At 34.0% G+C, this 18,407-nt stretch overlaps 1 protein-coding gene across 1 annotated transcript in view; it reads left to right on the top strand.

Annotated features, from left to right (window-relative positions):
* Positions 1 to 18,183, top strand: part of TNPO1 (transportin 1) — a 58,024-nt gene extending 39,841 nt beyond the window's left edge. Inside the window, exons 21-25 of the mRNA XM_007438202.3 lie at positions 2,036 to 2,111; positions 2,902 to 3,001; positions 6,271 to 6,345; positions 8,836 to 8,978; positions 13,151 to 18,183. Coding sequence (XP_007438264.1) covers positions 2,036 to 2,111; positions 2,902 to 3,001; positions 6,271 to 6,345; positions 8,836 to 8,943 — 359 coding nt within the window. The 3' untranslated portion in view covers positions 8,944 to 8,978; positions 13,151 to 18,183. The remainder of the gene's footprint in view (positions 1 to 2,035; positions 2,112 to 2,901; positions 3,002 to 6,270; positions 6,346 to 8,835; positions 8,979 to 13,150) is intronic.
* The last annotated feature ends 224 nt before the right edge of the window (positions 18,184 to 18,407 follow it).

Here is an 18,407-nt window from a genome sequence, read left to right as displayed (position 1 = left end):
TCATATGAGACAAATTGTCACTTCTTTGCATGTAGCTTACTTTGGAGGCTTCATAATTATAATGGACAACAGGATGAAACCAAATATTTCTGAGTGGCTGGACATTATACATTGTGCAAACATACGCTATTTGGTTGACGTATGTTGTGGCATTAGAATTGAAGGAGGCTCTAAAATGGAACTGAGCCTTGTCCTATACTTGTAGAACATGCTTTTAATAAATTCTCCAGTGCTCTAAAAAATTCTGGTTATCTTTCTAGCTATCTATGTCTGCACTGTAGTCTGATAGCAAGACTATAAATGTACATTTAAAGTCATAGTCATAGAAATGAATGGTTATCAGAGTTTAGACATTGATTGGTCTTTTTTGCTGACTTTTAAGGATGTGGGTTGTTTCATTCTACGTATGTTTGTTAAAATGTATAATGGAAAAATGCAGTGTAGCAGTACATTTACTTCTGTAATGAAAATGAATTATACCTGTGATTTGGCATCTTACAAGCATTGCACTATTCAGAGTTTGCTAATAATTTTATCTTTTGGAACAATCCTTTTGAATGAAAGAAATCTCCCAAACCATTACAAGAAATGAAAACTGTACCCTTTTAAAACCATCATTGGTGCACTGGGTTTCTTTTAATAAAATGCAGAAGTTAAAGGAAATCAGTTTCCTGAAAATTACACTTAAATTTTCTAAAATGGATACCCCAGACATACTATATACTATAAATAAATGTTGAATGTGTTGCACATTAGATTTGTTGTGGGATATTCTGCTAGAAGAATATAATACCTGAAATCAAAATACAAAATTCATAGATTTAGTTATCCTGGCACAATATAGTATTACATAAAGTAAAAATACCTGCTAAACATAAGATACGTGAAATACACTTCTTCTCAGCCAGTATATAAATTTTGAGCAATGTTACTGTAAAGAAGTTTATCCAATTTGTTTTTTTTTTTTAAGAAAAAAAGCAATTTGATTATTAATACCGAAGTTTCATGAACAGCGTGATTTAAAAATAAACAAAGCTGAATATATAATTTTAGCCACATAGTCTTACAGGAGAATTTGTCTTTTATAGTGTTGGTATATCCTACACCAAACCTCACAGTGAAAAAAAGCATCATCAGCTTTACTGCATGTGTTCATGAGATCTGTTCACACAAATGCCTGTTTTGGAGTGTTGCATAATGTCTTTTAAGCATAGGCTTCTCTGCTTCATACAAATCTGCTGGATTTTAGTATTCATGTAGTTTGCTTCAAATAATCCTTAAACATACCCACACTTTCCCTTTTCTGAAGAATTGCTCAGTGAGCTGAAAGAACACCATTAATACAGGTTTATGGCCACTATTAAGGTAAATTTTCATACTAAAGACATGAATGTGTTCAAGCAGAGCAGATTATTTTTATATTTTGTCAGATCTTTAGCTTTGAAACACTTAACAGTGATAAATGATGTAATAATACCTAATAAAACACAGATCTTACTGTGAGAAGCTATATGTATATTGTCCTCTTTCCTATTAAATTTAGTTTTAAATAATAAAAAATTAGCGTTATGAAATGACTTTAATCACCTCTGATCTAATTCTGTCTATTTGGATTTTAAAATGAATATCCTTTTACATTTTAATTTGAAATATTACACAGAAAGGTTAATTAATAGACATGTTTGAAATGCCCTGAATAGAAATATTTGTCACAGATTAAACAATATTAACATATTGAGCTAAATTAATCTTTTGATTTTAAGCATAATTTTGGTGTTCTCTCATTCACTTAATTCCTTTTTCCTTTATTTCCCTGCCCTCCGCCAAATAGTATGCCACATGTTGCTGCCCCTTATTTTTTGGGGTGGTAATGAACAGCACTGGTGAAATCTTATGTTTATTATCATACACAGGTTCTGTTGGTTTCTGTTTCTGAGTTATTTGTTGTTTTTTCTTTATTTTTCTCCTTCCCCCCTCATTTGCTCATGTCTTGGTTGGCGTTTGGTGGTGTATAACCGTGATTGCGTTACCTTAGCAATAACAATTGGTCGTCTTGGTTACGTTTGTCCTCAAGAGGTGGCCCCCATGCTACAGCAGTTTATAAGACCCTGGTGTGTATTATTCAATCTTTTTTTTATTCATTTTTCTTCACTTTCTTCTTTCTTTCTTCCTTTCTTTCCTCTATTCTCACTTCTAGATATACTTTTCAGTTGGTTACAAATATCACTATTCTTAATCATTGCCAACCATGTGACTAATCTTGTCCTATCAGGTTTGTGAGGTTTTTTAGCAGTACTGTTGTGTATATATTTCATGTTGTGGCTAACAACTAATTGATGCATGGGATAAGATTGTCACATGCTTGATGTGTCAAAGCTTGATTATTAAAAGCATTTAAAATCCACCAGAATGATAATATGCATGCAAATAGCATAAAACATTAAACACCGCATTACATTACTTCAAATCATTTGCAGTTTGACTTGCTGTTTGAGATACATGTTTCTAGATTTGTACCAAATTGCTTGCTTGCTGCTGTAACAAGTTAAAGATGTTATATTATTGGTACATCATAAACTTTATATTGTTGCAGTATATACTGCTTTTAGTGATGGACACTCCTATAAATATATGTATTTATATTAATACAAGTATTTAATGGAATACAGGTCACATTCAATATCAGCTGTGCAATTCAGGAAAGTAGCTGATTTAATATTGCAAACCTTGGGGATTTCAATAGGGCTTAATATACACGAAAGTAATGTAGAAAGTATGTAAGATTAATGGCATTTATGTTGTTTAGTCTTTAAGGTCTTTTTGCTGTGACACTTATTCCATCAAATACTATTAAAATTAAAAACAAAAACAAAACTAAAACTTGGTTCTTTATTATATTAGGTGCACCTCTCTGCGAAACATAAGGGACAATGAGGAAAAAGATTCAGCGTTCCGTGGGATTTGTACCATGATTACTGTCAATCCTAGTGGAGTAGTCCAAGTAAGTCTTGCACTGGTCTTGATAAGACAGCAAACTGAAACATCTCTTCACTTTTGCAGTTATGATTTTTTTTTTTTTAATGTGCTAAATACAGTAACATCACTGGAAGGCAACATCCTAAATTAAAACAAAATTCTTGAGTCCTATGACTCGAATCTGGAATTTTGATAAACTAAGGTTTAACTCTTTAAAAAACGGTATTAATAGACAGAATACAATATGTATTAATAGACGGCTACTTCTAAAACTGGTGATCTGTCCCCAAATATAAAGGTACAGGTAGTCCTTGTTTAGCAATTGGGACCAGCAACTAGGTCGTTAAGTGAAGCAGTCACTAAGTGAAACTGTGACGGCTTATGATCTTACTTCAGCTTTCCTTTGTTTTACAGACCTGCAAAGTTCATAAATGTGAGGATTGGTTGTAAAGTTACTTTTTCATCACTGTCGCAATTGTGAAAGGTTGCTGTATGAGGCAGTTGCTGATGGACTACCTGTATTAAGAAAAATCTAGGAATATCTGAACTCTAGAAATCAAAAATGGTGTTAATTGTGTAAAATGAAAATTGTCTCTGCTGTTCTGTTACTTGCAATAGTCAGGTTCCAATATGCTCTATTTTAAAATCTCCCTCAACATGAGGATGGTACTTGAAGTTTTAAAACTGTTTTATAGCAAGTTCTCAACTTAAAAACACCAGATCTTATATATGCTGATGTTTACATAATTCTCTTTTAAAAGTAAGGTATCAGCAAATAAATATCCAATTCCTTTTACATGTAACAGCAATGATATTCTTAACAATATTTAATAATCCTTGCTTGCAGTTTTAAGAAATTGTTATATAAGGTTTTGACTAAGTTAGGTTCTAATATTATCAGACTTCTACATTCCACTGTATGTTGGGCATTGCAAAATTGTTTGGCTTTAGCTTTTTGGCTTGGCCACTAGATTATTAAAACGTTCTTATAGCCAAGATCTCTTTTTAAATTTTTCTGGCCTAATTGGATTAAATACTCACAAAGAGAAAAAACTGGAATTTAAACAGTAATAGATAGACAAGTATGTGACATATAGATGGTCAAAGCTTCCCATTTCTTCAGGATGTGGGAATAGTTGCTTTGGAGCTATGAAGAAGGGAAAGCTATGTGTCTAACCTCTTTCCAGCAATTCTGTTAGTCATATCTTCTCTAATGTAACTGATACATTAGGGAAACTAAAAGTCATCCTTTTTTCTCTGCCCCGCAACCCTGGCAACTTAAGGAGATAATCATTTGTAATAGTTACCAGGTCTATGAACCAAATCACCTTTCCCCAAGTTGCCTTTTTAAAGTGAAAGAAATTGTGAGCATTGTCCAAACTAGGTGAGAAGGGAAAATAAAATTAGTTCTAAATGCTGTATTAACTTGAAAAGAAGACAATCCAAAATTTAAGCTAGTATTCAAGAAATTCTGTAAATTGCCCAACTTCCCTATTTTGCCAGCTAAAGATTCCAGACTCCAGCTGAAACCAGTGTGTGTGTTGTGTGTGTGTGTGTGTATGTATGAATATATGACTATATGGATGCTGGCCAGAGATTACATTGGAAAAAATAACTGTGGGAGAACCAAAAAATGAATCGATATTACTTGAATTAATAACCACTGATTAATATTGCCTGTAAAATAAGGCAATCCATTTGTAAAATTGATTCCCCTGTTACATTACTGTACAGTTTTTTCTCGTACACAAACCATTCTGTGTCTCTCATAAATATTCACATATAAGTATATACACATTCCTGCATATCCCCCTTCTAGGAGAAATAGTGAAGATGGAGATGAGGAGGATGGAGATGTAGTGAAAAGAAGTTGTAGTGTTACGAGATAGGAGAAAAGGAGAAGGTGTAGAACAAAAGAGGATGAAGATGATGCTGGGTAGGGAAAGAAAGGAGGGAGGGACTAATTGCAGAAAGTTTAAGTAGGCATCAATTACTAAGACTCTGCAAGCATCAATTTCTTTAGACTCTGCAAGCATCAATTACTCAGTAGTAAGTCATGTTGAGTTCAGTGGCTTTTATTCCAGGTAGGTATGCTTATGACCTAATCTTGTTCAGTCATTAGAAAATCCTACAAAAATCTACTCCTGTTCAAGGGAAAGCAGAGGAGGAATTTCCTAACTATAGAAGGCGAGCACCGAAATGAGGCGGACAGACAGAGAACCCATTACCAGTGCTTTGTTCTCACTCGCTTATAGCAGTGTCCACATATAAAGGAGGTTCTCAGTCCATGGATTTCATGCACATTCCAGAGTTTTCATTCAGTCCCACTTCCAAAGTCATTCTTTTGGGAGTAGGAATGAGATAAACAACTCCTCCTATTTTCGTTTCTGTAAATAGAGAATAACAATTGCATTTGTATTAGTTTGATGTCAGTGGAACTTACTTCTAGATCAAATGCCTCAGACAGCAACAACACACTTTTCCTATCATAAACTATCAATGCATATTCTAAATTAAATTCAGCTACTTATTCTGATAAAAAATATTGTATGGATTCCATTATGTATTATTCCATTATCCCATTCTTTTGAAGAAAAGAAGCAGATCGTTCATACAAAGGAATATGGAATTGTTTTTCCGTATTTCTACTTCCTGCAAAGAACTGAATGGGGCAAGCCTTATTAGCAAGCGGAGGAACTTGGTGTTTCCATCTCTGTAGGAAACGGTTTAATTGTTCAGGAAGAATGGGGGTTCCACAAACTGAAATATGTAATACTAAGAAGATTCAACCCCTTTGAATATTTGAATAATCAAATTTGATTAATTAACAAAGAAACAAATACAGGTAGTCCTTGGGTTAAGAACACCCAGTTTAAGGACAACCCATAGTTAAGAACAGAGCCTACTCTAGTGAAATTCAAGTTAAATACATAATGATTCGAGTTAAATATACCAATGGTTCAAGTTAATTTCACAGTACTACTTACGCAGTATTATACAATAATACTGTTCCAGCTAAGTACAAATTTGACTTAAGGAGAGACCTTGGGAACAGAACTTGTTCTTAAACTAGGGACTACCTGTATATATGAGCTGACTAAAGTTTTGAAAAGGGAATGTTCTAGGCATATAAGATATCAGTATGAAAGATAATTGCATTTTATTTAGAATTATTTCTGATATTTCAAATTGTGAGGCAGAAGAGTATAAGGTTTATTTTTGAAATAATTTATTGCATTTCTGTTCATTTGTAAGTGGACCTTTCTAATTTACAATTTCTATAAACATTTGCAGGACTTTATATTTTTTTGTGATGCTGTTGCATCATGGATTAGCCCAAAAGATGATCTCCGAGACATGTTCTGTAAGGTAATAACTTTTTTCAAAGGAGTATATTATTTTTAAAAGTGTGAGGTAAGAGTGTTTTGAATAGTACCTGACTACTGTATTTTGGTAACGTGCAAATGCTGTACATAATTTCTGTGTGTGGATCTATCATTAGGGATGATTGCATTATTTTTTTCCCCACTAGTTGCTAAAAGATTTCCTTAGCTGGGTTGCTTTTCCCCTTGCACCAATAGGCAAGACCAAAGAATGTTTTTTTTGTAGCTCTAGGTGGCAGCAAACAGCACTTTCCCACCAGTTCCTTGGTGCTACCTATTTTGGTAAGAGCTCCTGGAGAAATTTTACTGTTTACTTTTTGTCTCCATTTCTCTTCACTTTTTTCCTTCAACTTTTCCTTTCATTTCTTCTTTCTGTGGGACTGTCATGACTTGTGATGGCCCAGAAAGTCCTTCACATTCCCTGGACACATTAGAACAGTTAAATGAAAGATTCCATTATTACGCTAGTCTTCCATATTGAAGAGCTTGGAGCAATTATATATGTGTACAAAAGAGATTCATCTAAGTCCATAGGAGAATAATTCTTACTTCGTGTTCATCATTCCAAGACTCTATTGCTAAGAGGAACATTTGAAAACCGCCTATTATGCATTGAAATATTTTATCATTTGTTCAGAATACACACAGACAAGTGTATACAGAATCTAGATCTATTAATTAACAGTTCTTAATATTTTGTTCCAAATTGTATAATTTCAGTTATTCAACAATAGATGATGGGATATATGCTTCATTATGCCCCAACCAGGGAAAGATCCTGCTATGTGTTCTAGTTATAGAATTGTTTTCGTGATAAATAAAGGATGCTAACATTTTAACAACTGCTTTGACCTATTGTTAATGTAGTTGAGGCTAGATTTATACAGGATCATGCAAAGCTCTAACAATTTTAGATTTCACATTTTAAATTAAAATCTTCTTTAATCCTCAGTAGACAAATCAAGCAGCTGCTATTTCTTTAGATGCCAAGAACACTTGATAACAGTTTCTTGGAAGTTTAGAGGTTTTGACATACTTTGGGTTTTCCTAAAGTTTTGTACTTTGGATTGATATGTCCCTAAATGACAAGTAATTAATAATTGTAAAATAATTAGTAATTGTTGCTCTCTATTTCTCCTTTTCTTTTTAATCTCGCTTTACAGCCTCTTGCCTATAATATTATACATTCTGAAAGTAAAAGAATTGCAGTGAGAGGCTCAGCATAAAATGATATGATATAATGATAGGGCAGAAATACCAATTTGTTATCCTTTCTCATTCTCTAAATTTAACCTAAAGTCACTGGGTCATAGCAGGAATTCTGACAAGTGTATGGATTGGGGTTTTAAATTATGTTTAAAATTTAGATCCCTTTGTTTATCTTATCTATTTATCTCTGAAATTTTGACAAGCATTTGAATCCTTGCTGATGTTGGAATCAGTTTTAATACTTGTTCTTAGTGCTGTAAGATATTTATAGAAAATATTGACATACTAATATAATTTTCACTCTTTTACCATTAAGCTGCTTATATTTCAGCATCAAAATAATGGGGAAGTACATTATAGTTAACATTAGACTTCCACAATGATTGGAGTTTATCTTTCTAAGCCAATAAATAAATAAATAAATAAATAAATATTATGAAACTGATTATTTATGCAACCTCTGGAATAATGGTCTTAGATCTTAAAATGCAATAAAATACAATGAAACATTTTGTTTCATATATATTGGCACTTCATAGAATTTTAGTAAGGTTCGATTGCCATTTTATTGCTGTTGAGGATGAAATTTAGAAGTTGGACATTAACTCATATGGTTTAGACTTGTCCTATTACTGCTACATATCTTAAGCTAAAAATACGTTAATATGATTCTGGATGATAGTTGTGTATGGCTTCTTGCTAAAACCCAGAATTTGGGTTTCATCAAAAGATCAAGAATTGTGGACTTTTGGGCATGGACCAGTAAAAAGAGGGAAATGTCCGTATGATTTTTAAAAATGGATTGTTAAAATATGTCACTTGTTAACATTTGAGTTTGTTTCATTTATTTTTGATAAATGGACAATTAAATACTATTTTTTGGAATTGGTCTGTTTCTGTCCCTTTTCTCTTTTTATTATTCATGTTGATATTACATTATATTGCAAATATACTGTTACGTCTTTGCTGTTAATTTGTTATAATATATGTAAAGCAGAGTGGCTCTATTTGCATATGCATGCAGGGATAACTAAGAGCAGCTGCTAAACAGCTACACGAGTCTGCAAAAAGATGTGGATTTAACCATTTTAACAATCCGAAAAGAGGTGCTTTGTATGTGTTCTCATGCATTCCAAAACGTATCTTCCAAAGGATTTACAAGTCTCTAATATTTGGGCACTGTGCCTTTAATTCATAGCTAACTAAATAATTTATTTTTCAAATGTAGTCTGTCTTTGAAAAAAGTTAACTTTCAGTTAATTTTCAGATCCTTCATGGATTTAAAAATCAAGTTGGAGATGAAAATTGGAGGCGTTTCTCTGACCAGTTTCCTGTTCCTCTAAAAGAGCGCCTGGCAGCTTACTATGGAGTTTAACCTCATGTATTCAAGCTGCAGTACCATAATTAGAGGTAAATAATTTATCTCTCAACTATCTACCCCCCATGATCTTTCCTGCCTGTAGGACTTTGTGTTTTCCAATACATGAATTGTTCTGTGTACTTTTTATTGGTTGGTCTATGTATTTAACTACAGATTTTCTACTACAAATGAGCACTAGTTTCTTCAGCGGTTTTGCAACAGTCAGTGGGACAGCCTCATTTAGTGACTTATACAATCCGATAAATCTTTAAACCAGGTTTAGCAGAATGAAATTACTATGTTTACCTAATGTGCTATGAAATATGCCTCCCTATTGCTTAATGCAATGGTCTAGTTCACACAGCATTCTGAATCAACATCTAGATTCTCACAATACTCAAAAACACAAACCAAATAACTACATTTTAGCTTAGTCTGTGGTTCAAACCCAGTCATTTTTGTTCATGGAACTATGCCACAGCCTATGAGATTTAGTGGATTAACCAAGTTGCATTTATCTCCAATTTGGCTTTTTATTAATGGGAGTGGTTATTATTTACAGGAATTATAAAGCTTTGCTACTTTGTCTCTGGAAAGGAAGTTCTTCATTTTTCCTTTTCTGCTCTTCTCAAAATTAAAATACATGTTTCTATCTAGAGAGAGATACATAACTTTTTTATGTCACACTTTTTAAATTTCTGTTTTAACTTTCTCTTTTTCCTAATACTTGATTGTTTTTCCCTCTTTTTAATACTGGGAGCCTCATCTGTCTAAAACATCCAACAAAACAGAAATGCCCCAAATTCTTTTTTCTACTGTTGTTTACTACTTTCATTTTCTTGTTGACTTTGTAATTCTAGGATTAAAGTCTGCCTAGAGAGGAATAAAATATGTGAGATTTTTAGTCAGCAGATCATGTTTTCCCCTTCAGGCTGGAATGGGAATTCAGGAAGCTCTTGAATCTTTTAGGAAAAAGCAGTTGCAAAAAGAAAATTATATCTCCATCCATCACAAAGATAATTAACACTGCTTGGAATCGGTCACAGGGGAAAGGCCCCACTGCAGGATATGGACCCTGTTCCATTCTCCACACAGCCATATAATTCATCACCACAAGTATCAGTACTTGTGTTTCATCTTTCTGAGACTCTAGCCCCAAAAGAGACATGGAAACATCTAGGTACTATCTTTATACATAACAAATGATAGTTGTAATACTGAAAATATATTTAGATGTTCTTGTATGACTTGCCTGTCAAACGTATCAGTTTTCCACTTCAGTGTGCAGTGTTATTCTTTCAATGGGATAAGAATATGATATCTGATTTCCATCTGGCCAAATACATGTAGCCTCTTATCTAATGTTAAATTCACACAGAAAATTAAGCTGGCCTTAATGAGGCATCTCCACTAAGCTACTTGAAAGCAGGTCTTCAGTGTTCTTGCAGATGGGCCAAACACTCTTCCTCTTCTTCTGTTTCTTCCATTTGCAATACAGAAAAGTCTCGAGTGTAGACATTGAATTGAAGTAGCCTGAACATGCAAAGATTTGCATATTTTCAAACCTCAACATACACGATCTACAATCACCTACTTTCAGCCTTTTGAGTTAGACTAGGTCAGGAAACAGACTCTATATACAGTGGGGCAAAAAAGTATTTAGTCAGCCACCAATTGTGCAAGTTCTCCCACTTAAAAAGATGAGAGAGGCCTGTAATTTTCATCATAGGTATACCTCGACTATGAGAGACAAGATGGGGAAAAAAATCCAGAAAATCACATTGTCTGATTTTTAAAGAATTTATTTGCAAATCATGGTAGAAAATAAGTATTTGGTCAATATCAAAAGTTCATCTCAATACTTTGTTATATATCCTTTGTTGGCAATGACAGAGGTCAAACGTTTTCTGTAAGTCTTCACAAGGTTTTCACACGCTGTTGCTGGTATTTTGCCCCATTCCTCCATGCAGATCTCCTCTAGAGCAGTGATGTTTTGGGGCTGTCGCTGGGCAACACGGACTTTCAACTCCCTCCAAAGGTTTTCCATGGGGTTGAGATCTGGAGACTGGCTAGGCCACTCCAGGACCTTGAAATGCTTCTTACGAAGCCACTCCTTCGTTGCCTGGGCGGTGTGTTTGGGATCATTGTGATGCTGAAAGACCCAGCCACGTTTCATCTTCAATGCCCTTGCTGATAGAAGGAGGTGTTCACTCAAAATGTCACAATACATGGCCCCATTCATTCTTTCCTTTACACGGATCAATCGTCCTGGTCCCGTTGCAGAGAAACAGCCCCAAAGCATGATGTTTCCACCCCCATGCTTCACAGTAGGTATGGTGTTCTTTGGATACAACTCAGCATTCTCTCTCCTCCAAACACGACGAGTTGAGTTTAGACCAAAACGTTCTACTTTGGTTTCATCTGACCATATGACATTCTCCCAATCCTCTTCTGGATCATCCAAATGCTCTCTAGCAAACTTCAGACGGGCCCAGACATGTACTGGCTTAAGCAGGGGGACACATCTGGCACTGCAGGATTTGAGTCCCTGGCAGCATAGTGTGTTACTGATGGTAGCCTTTGTTACTTTGGTCCCAGCTCTCTGCAGGTCATTCACTAGGTCCCCCCATGTGGTTCTGGGATTTTTTGCTCACCGTTCTTGTGATCATTTTGACCCCACAGGGTGAGATCTTACATGGAGCCCCAGATCGAGGAAGATTATCAGTGGTCTTGTATGTCTTCCATTTTCTAATTATTGCTCCCACAGTTGATTTCTTCACACCAAGCTGCTTGCCTATTGCAGATTCAGTCTTCCCAGCCTGATGCAGGTCTACAATTTTGTTTCTGGTGTCCTTCAACAGCTCTTTGGTCTTGGCCATAGTGGAGTTTGGAGTGTGACTGTTTGAGGTTGTGGACAGGTGTCTTTTATACTGATAACAAGGTCAAACAGGTTCCATTACTACAGGTAACGAGTGGAGGACAGAGGAGCCTCTTAAAGAAGTAGTTACAGGTCTGTGAGAGCCAGACATCTTGCTTGTTTGTAGGTGACCAAATATTTATTTTCCACCATGATTTGCAAATAAATTCTTTAAAAATCAGACAATGTGATTTTCTGGATTTTTTTTCTCATTTTGTCTCTCATAGTTGAGGTATACCTATGATGAAAATTACAGGCCTCTCTCATCTTTTTAAGTGGGAGAACTTGCACAATTGGTAGCTGACTAAATACTTTTTTGCCCCACTGTAAATAACTGAAACTCTTTTTTATTGATATAGGCTATAGTAACAAAGCCTTGAAAGTCTGACAGCGTTTTCCCTGCCTCTTGTATTCAGTAGAGTTAAGACAGACTAATTTGAGTTTCTGTCTTACATTTTCTTCCTTAAATCATGTTTTTCTAACTACCATCACATAGTTTCTCCAGGGTCATTACTGGTTCACCATACCTACCGAGGAGAATGCTCCATTCTTCTTAAAGATGACTGCAATTCTTTCCTGATTCCATAATGTTGTAGTATGCGGTTCCTTTTCATCCATCAATGCAATGGTGTCTGAATAAACATCACTGAACAGTAAATAAATAAATAAGAAATCCATCATTTTGGGGTCTCCCCCCCCATTTAGTTTTTTAAAAAATCTCAAGTTATTTTCATCCCACTTACGAAGAGAGCAAATTTTTGTAAACTCATTTAAAAAAAAAAACATGCATAATGAAAACTATCCCTGTCTGCACTTTATCAGTTCTTCTCTAGAACTGAGTTTGGGAGGTAAAAGTGTGATACCTGAATTGTAATTTCTGTACATAGGCTTATATTATGATTTGTAATTTCTGTACATGATATATAAGCTTTTAATGAAGTATCATAGTTGGAACTCCTAAAATCAAGAGAAATTTAAACTATAGCAAAGAAGATGGCCTTTACCTACACAGTCTTGTCTCTAGGCATTAGTGATTTGTCTGGTTTAATTGAGCTTATTATTTCAGCTATTTTTTAAAATGGGACTAGAAATATTATGAGACCTGTTGATGATGTATTTAATACAAAAAAAGTTCAAGGAATAGCAGCTAACTTCACTCTGAAAATACTATAATGGTGCTTTGCTTTAGAAGTGCATACTACAGAGCAACATTAATTTGTATTCCTATCTGTTTAAGAACTGTGTATTAATAATAATATTAAACATTTGCTTTCTGAATAAAAACTAATTATTTGCTTCTTGCAGGTCCTTCAGCCTGGAAGACTGGGAGGAAGCCTCTGCACCCAGGGAAAAATGTTACCCTTTACTGGGGGGAAGGGTAAACCAGTAGGGAATACAGTACAATCCCAAGCCTACTGGGAGGGGCGGGAGGGAGGTGTTGCCGTCACTGTATTAAGCCGATGTTGGGAAATGTTTTAACATCTGGAGCTTTTGTGGGTGGAAATCTGTCTCCTGTTACAATTCTGCACTGGATGTGAAGATGCGCAAAAAAGTCTGTTCACAACAGCACATTCTGCAATATTATGGGGAATTGTACCAAAATGAAATTATAAAATAGATCCATAGGGAATATGTAAAGAGAAAATACATTGTGTTCATGCGATAAAGGAAACAGAAGAATGGCAATTACAGACAGTTAAAGGTATAACAAGGGGTTTCTGCATTGTTTCATCTTGATGGGATTCCTAGGTATTGCATGTTGATGAAGAACTAAACAAATGAAGTTAGTACAGTTAAGGTGAAGCTTGCTACCTGTATTAGGAGTAAGCACTTGCAGTGTACAAATTTAAATAACCCCATAATGAAGTAATAAAGGTTAAAGCAAACAAATGAAGCAACCTGCAAGATGCCAAATAAGTCACTCCTTTTCATTTTTGGGTGGGGGGGGACGGGCATTTCAGAAGAAAGATTAATCTTTTTAATTTTACATTTAAAAGGTAGTAGATATGATTTGATGGTTGTACTTCATTAGATTTAATTTCTAGAGTAAGGCATAATTCTTAAATGTGCAGTTTAAGGTTCAGGCATGCATTTTGGATCATAGTGATCAAGCATATTTTTAGTGGGAAAGTAGCATGCTTGCATCAAGGAGTGAGAGTGGTATACATTACTTACTTTGCGCCAGTTTTGTGTTGCAGTTTACCAATTCGTGCAGTATAACCCTGCATTTAAAATTCCTTTAAAATTCTGTGGATTTTATTTTTATTAAGATATAAGTATAAAATACTGTAGTTACAATTAGGCCTCAAAATAACTTTTAGGATCTCTTAGGAATACGATTGATATTGTATTGTGTAACCTGCACAATGTGGAAAGCAGATATAGCTGTGCAAAGTATTGCCTCTGTGCTGTCAGTGTGATGTGCTTTCTGCATGGTTATACTATTAGTGATTTTTATCAAATCTTCTAAAATGAGTTATAAGGTAAGACCTGTTAAAGGTTACATAAATGTTAGTTGATGCCTAAAGACAATTGTAGAAAATTGATGACATGATTGCTACATTTCTGTGTTTATTCACACCCAACATATTATATTTTATTATTCCCCTCCCCCCCAAAGCATGATCTTAAAGAGATGCATAAGTTAGTATATGTAAAGCAGGGTATCTACACTGTATCGGCGCATGTTGGTGGCCCATTGTGTCCTAGAGAGAGCACACAGGGGTGCAAGTTAAAAGCTACAGAGTGAATGTTCGTTTGGATCCTTTTCATTTCATTTGTTTAGCTTTTCTGCTTCCCTTTTCTATTTGCTTGTATTTCTGTGAATAAATCCTTGTTAAGTTTACCTTTCACTTTTCTTTCCATGTGTATTTTCTTATGTACTGTGAATGTGAAAATCTAACTGGTACACTTGATTTTGTGTTACTATAAAAGTGAAAGTGTGATAAATTTAGGTTGCATAAAGAGTATCCCATGATGATAAAGGAAAATGGAAAGAAAATAACTCTGCTGGTCAGAGATGAAGCCACACTTTTCCATTTTCCCTTAAGTGCTGCAAAATTAATCTGTGCAAAAAAGAAAAGAAAAGCCATAACAACCGCCTTACATTTTAGCTTCTCATCTTTACATTGAAAAAACATACTGGATAAGCATTTTTGTAGAGATTGACTTTGCATGATTTTGATTATTGTATGATTTAGCCATTGCACTGAAGTTCAATCTTGTGTGAGTGTGAATTTATGAAATCTTATTTCAGGTTTTTGTTTAATGCATGGGAGCATGCACAAGTCCTATACATTCCTTTTTTTTTTCCCTTTGCAAATTTCAGTGGGGTCAAATATGTTTGAAAATGACTTGTTAGAATATGTTCTGTATAAAAATCTATGAACAATTAAGTTTATGCTACTATGCCATTAAAACCACTGGAATAAAATCATATATAGTGATCTACTTTCAACTAACTTGCTCTGTTGGAAGCCAGAACTTTCAATTGACCATTCAGTTATAGCTTTTTCAATCAAGGAAGTAGATATGAATTCCCAAGAAAGTAAATCTTAACATTTACTAAGGCTAGAACTTGCCTTTTGGCAAGGGTTTACATTTCTATATGGAATTCTCTAAAACGAAACCTTTATTTATTTTGGCCCTTCTGTAGTTGAACTTGAGAGTTGCAGATAACATTAAAGATTAGCGCATATAAGCCACTTATATAGAGAGATAATTTTATTACATGGGTTAATATAAAGGGATGTGACTGTTTTACTGTAATTTAGCTGATTACACAGAAAATTAACAAAGCAATACTGCAGTTAAAATTAGAATTAACAAATTAATGCTTCATAGCAAACCATATTCATAATATTCATTATGAATATAGTATTCATAATGAATAAAAATTTAATATACTTGCAGAAGCTGCTTGGTATAGAATTTGAGGTAAGGAGAATTCTAATACAACACTAAGTTGTAAATCAAATATATTGCATCATGGGATATATGAAACATCTTAATTCTTTTTGTGTATTCTTGACAGTTTTGAATGTTGATTGAATGTTGTTCTGTAGAATCGTGTGTTTGTCTTTGTTACATTCCAGTGTTCTCTGCCTCTTGGCATGCTACAAGCACGGCTTACTAAAAACCTGCTCCTTACACAGTGAATTAAGTGCTTAGTGTGCTAAACTACAGAAATAGCCGCTGCTAAGTGATGTAGATTTTCTACTTGAATATTTTTGTTGTAGGAACCTCAGGAGGTCAGTGTTTACTGTTTTATATATGGCTTTGTTTTCATGTTGAAGGCCCCTTTGCTTTTTGAAGGATTCTAACAATGAACAAAGCTGCTGATCAACCTAAGTTGGTAACAGAAAGTATATTTTAAAAAAATGTAAAAGTATCTCCTTTGCAGTTCAACTTGGCTAACATAGAAAGATTTTTTGATAGTTGAGTTTGTGACTATTAAGGGAAAAAGTCTTATCTAAAGTCTTTGTTGCATTTCTTTCAATTGAAGGGGAATGGATAACATTTTGTAAGATTTTTATCTTATTTTTTTCTAAACTGGTGTGTAGGAATCAGGTCTTTGATCTAGATTTCAATGTTTAATCGTATTTAATTTGAAATACTATACATTTCAGAGGACTCACTTCCAAGTAAGTATGCTTAGGATTGTAGTCTTGGTTTATTGCCACATTGAAGATGAAGTCATGGGTAATATTCATAAAATACATAGCCAATAGGTTTTTTTAAAAGTAATTTTACTTTTGTAATAAACAATATTGACACTGTGATACTTCTGACTTTTTCTTTAGCATTGGCATTGAAGTACTTAAGCTACATAAATACTGTGTAATTTAGATTTATACTATTGCAAGAGGATTTCCAAAGCTGAAATTTCTGTTATTTGGATAAGAAATATTCATACTAGTTTTATCTCAGGTAAATAATCTTGTACCCTTTTGTTTAGATAGAGGCTTATGTCATAAGAGTACCAGTTTGTTGTTCATATAGAACTGCCTAATGTCTTAAACTTTCATATCTAAATTGAGTTACTATGGGACAGCAATGCTTATTTTATTCATATTGAATGTATTAACAAGGATGTTATAACATTCTTTTTAAGAGAAGAATGCATCTGTATGAATAGTACCCAAAAATCACCATAAAAGAGACTTTATATTGCAGTACAAAGTTATGTTCCTGATGTAAAACAAAACAGATTATTACCTAATATAAATACTTCTGGAGTATGTTCATGTGTAGTAGTCTAGGTTTTTTTGGAATAACGAACAACATTTCTGAATGCCTAGACAATAAACATGAAGATCACCCTTTTTTTCCTGCTGTAAACTATTATATGCCAAGCAGTAATCTCAAAATAATGTTGCTGTTTGTATATGAATTATTTACTGTGGTAAGCATTTGGCTCTTTAGGATACTTTGATTTTGAAGTGATTAGATGAACATCTTGACATTTTAATACAATTTAACACTGCACTAAAACTTCAGATGCTACTTAATTAAAAATGTCTGCAACTTAAGCTATACTCTTCATACTTGCTGGTCAAAACAAATCAGTGTTAGGCTGTCCTGAGTGAAATTTTAGTATGGGCATGCAGTGCAGTTTCATCACTAAAAGACTGAGTGAAATCATAACAGGGAAACTCTTAATGGTTATATTAAAGTAATTATTCAGTCTTGTTTTGCTGGATGAATGCACTTTTTAACCAAGACAGTTAAACTGCAAATTAATTGTAGCATTGATGATATGGTATCTCCCTATCTTTCATCACCTACCAACTTGATTCTTGTGTGACAGTTCATTTTAGAATCAGTACTACTTTCGTATGTACAGTTAAAACATTTTGGATGGCACATTTTTGCCTTCTTTCCCCTAAAGATACTATCATTTTTCTCCTAATCAACTTTGTCATAAGTTGTTTATTAGAATTGGATGTACTCACAATAGTAAAAATAGTAAAATAGCCAGATCTTTCTGCTGACAACTTAGGTTGTATGAGTTTTGCTTGGAAGCGTTAAATTGGATGTGTTTTCTATGTGTGTTAGAATATTCCCTTCAAACATATCCTTCAGCAACTTCTCAAACTGTATTAAGCTGGTTTTTCTTGTCTGCCTCTGCCAACAAAGCTTCATTTTAAACACAATATGGTTTCAATTTTTGATAAGCTGCTGAATTCTAAAGAATTTTTGGGGCCACCAAATATTTTGGATCATGCAGAGAATATATATTGTAATGTAGTAATTTTGTATTTACATTTGTATGATGTGATAATAGACGTGAATGTTAATCACTGCTTGACTATGTTAATAAAATTTGTTTAAATAGATGCTGCACTCTGATTCTTAATGGAAAGAGAAGGAGCCCATTGAAAACTCTGATTTGTTTTTAACTGAATTATATATTTATGTAGCTTCCAGTTTGTCTTGATATTTGGGAAGATAACATTAGCTATAAGAAAAAAACATGTAGGTTTAATTAGCATGGAATTACTGTTTATATTTCTTTTTGCTTTTCTTTGGCTTGTAGCAGAAATTGACAAAATTAACTAGG

This window comes from Python bivittatus, unplaced genomic scaffold (genome assembly GCF_059951505.1).
Source record: "Python bivittatus isolate LINGU-HERP-01145 unplaced genomic scaffold, Pbiv_v1 ctg000850_np1212, whole genome shotgun sequence".
NCBI lineage: Eukaryota > Metazoa > Chordata > Lepidosauria > Squamata > Pythonidae > Python > Python bivittatus.
Note: the sequence above shows the minus strand (reverse complement) of the source record. Positions and strands in the feature narration are given on the sequence as shown.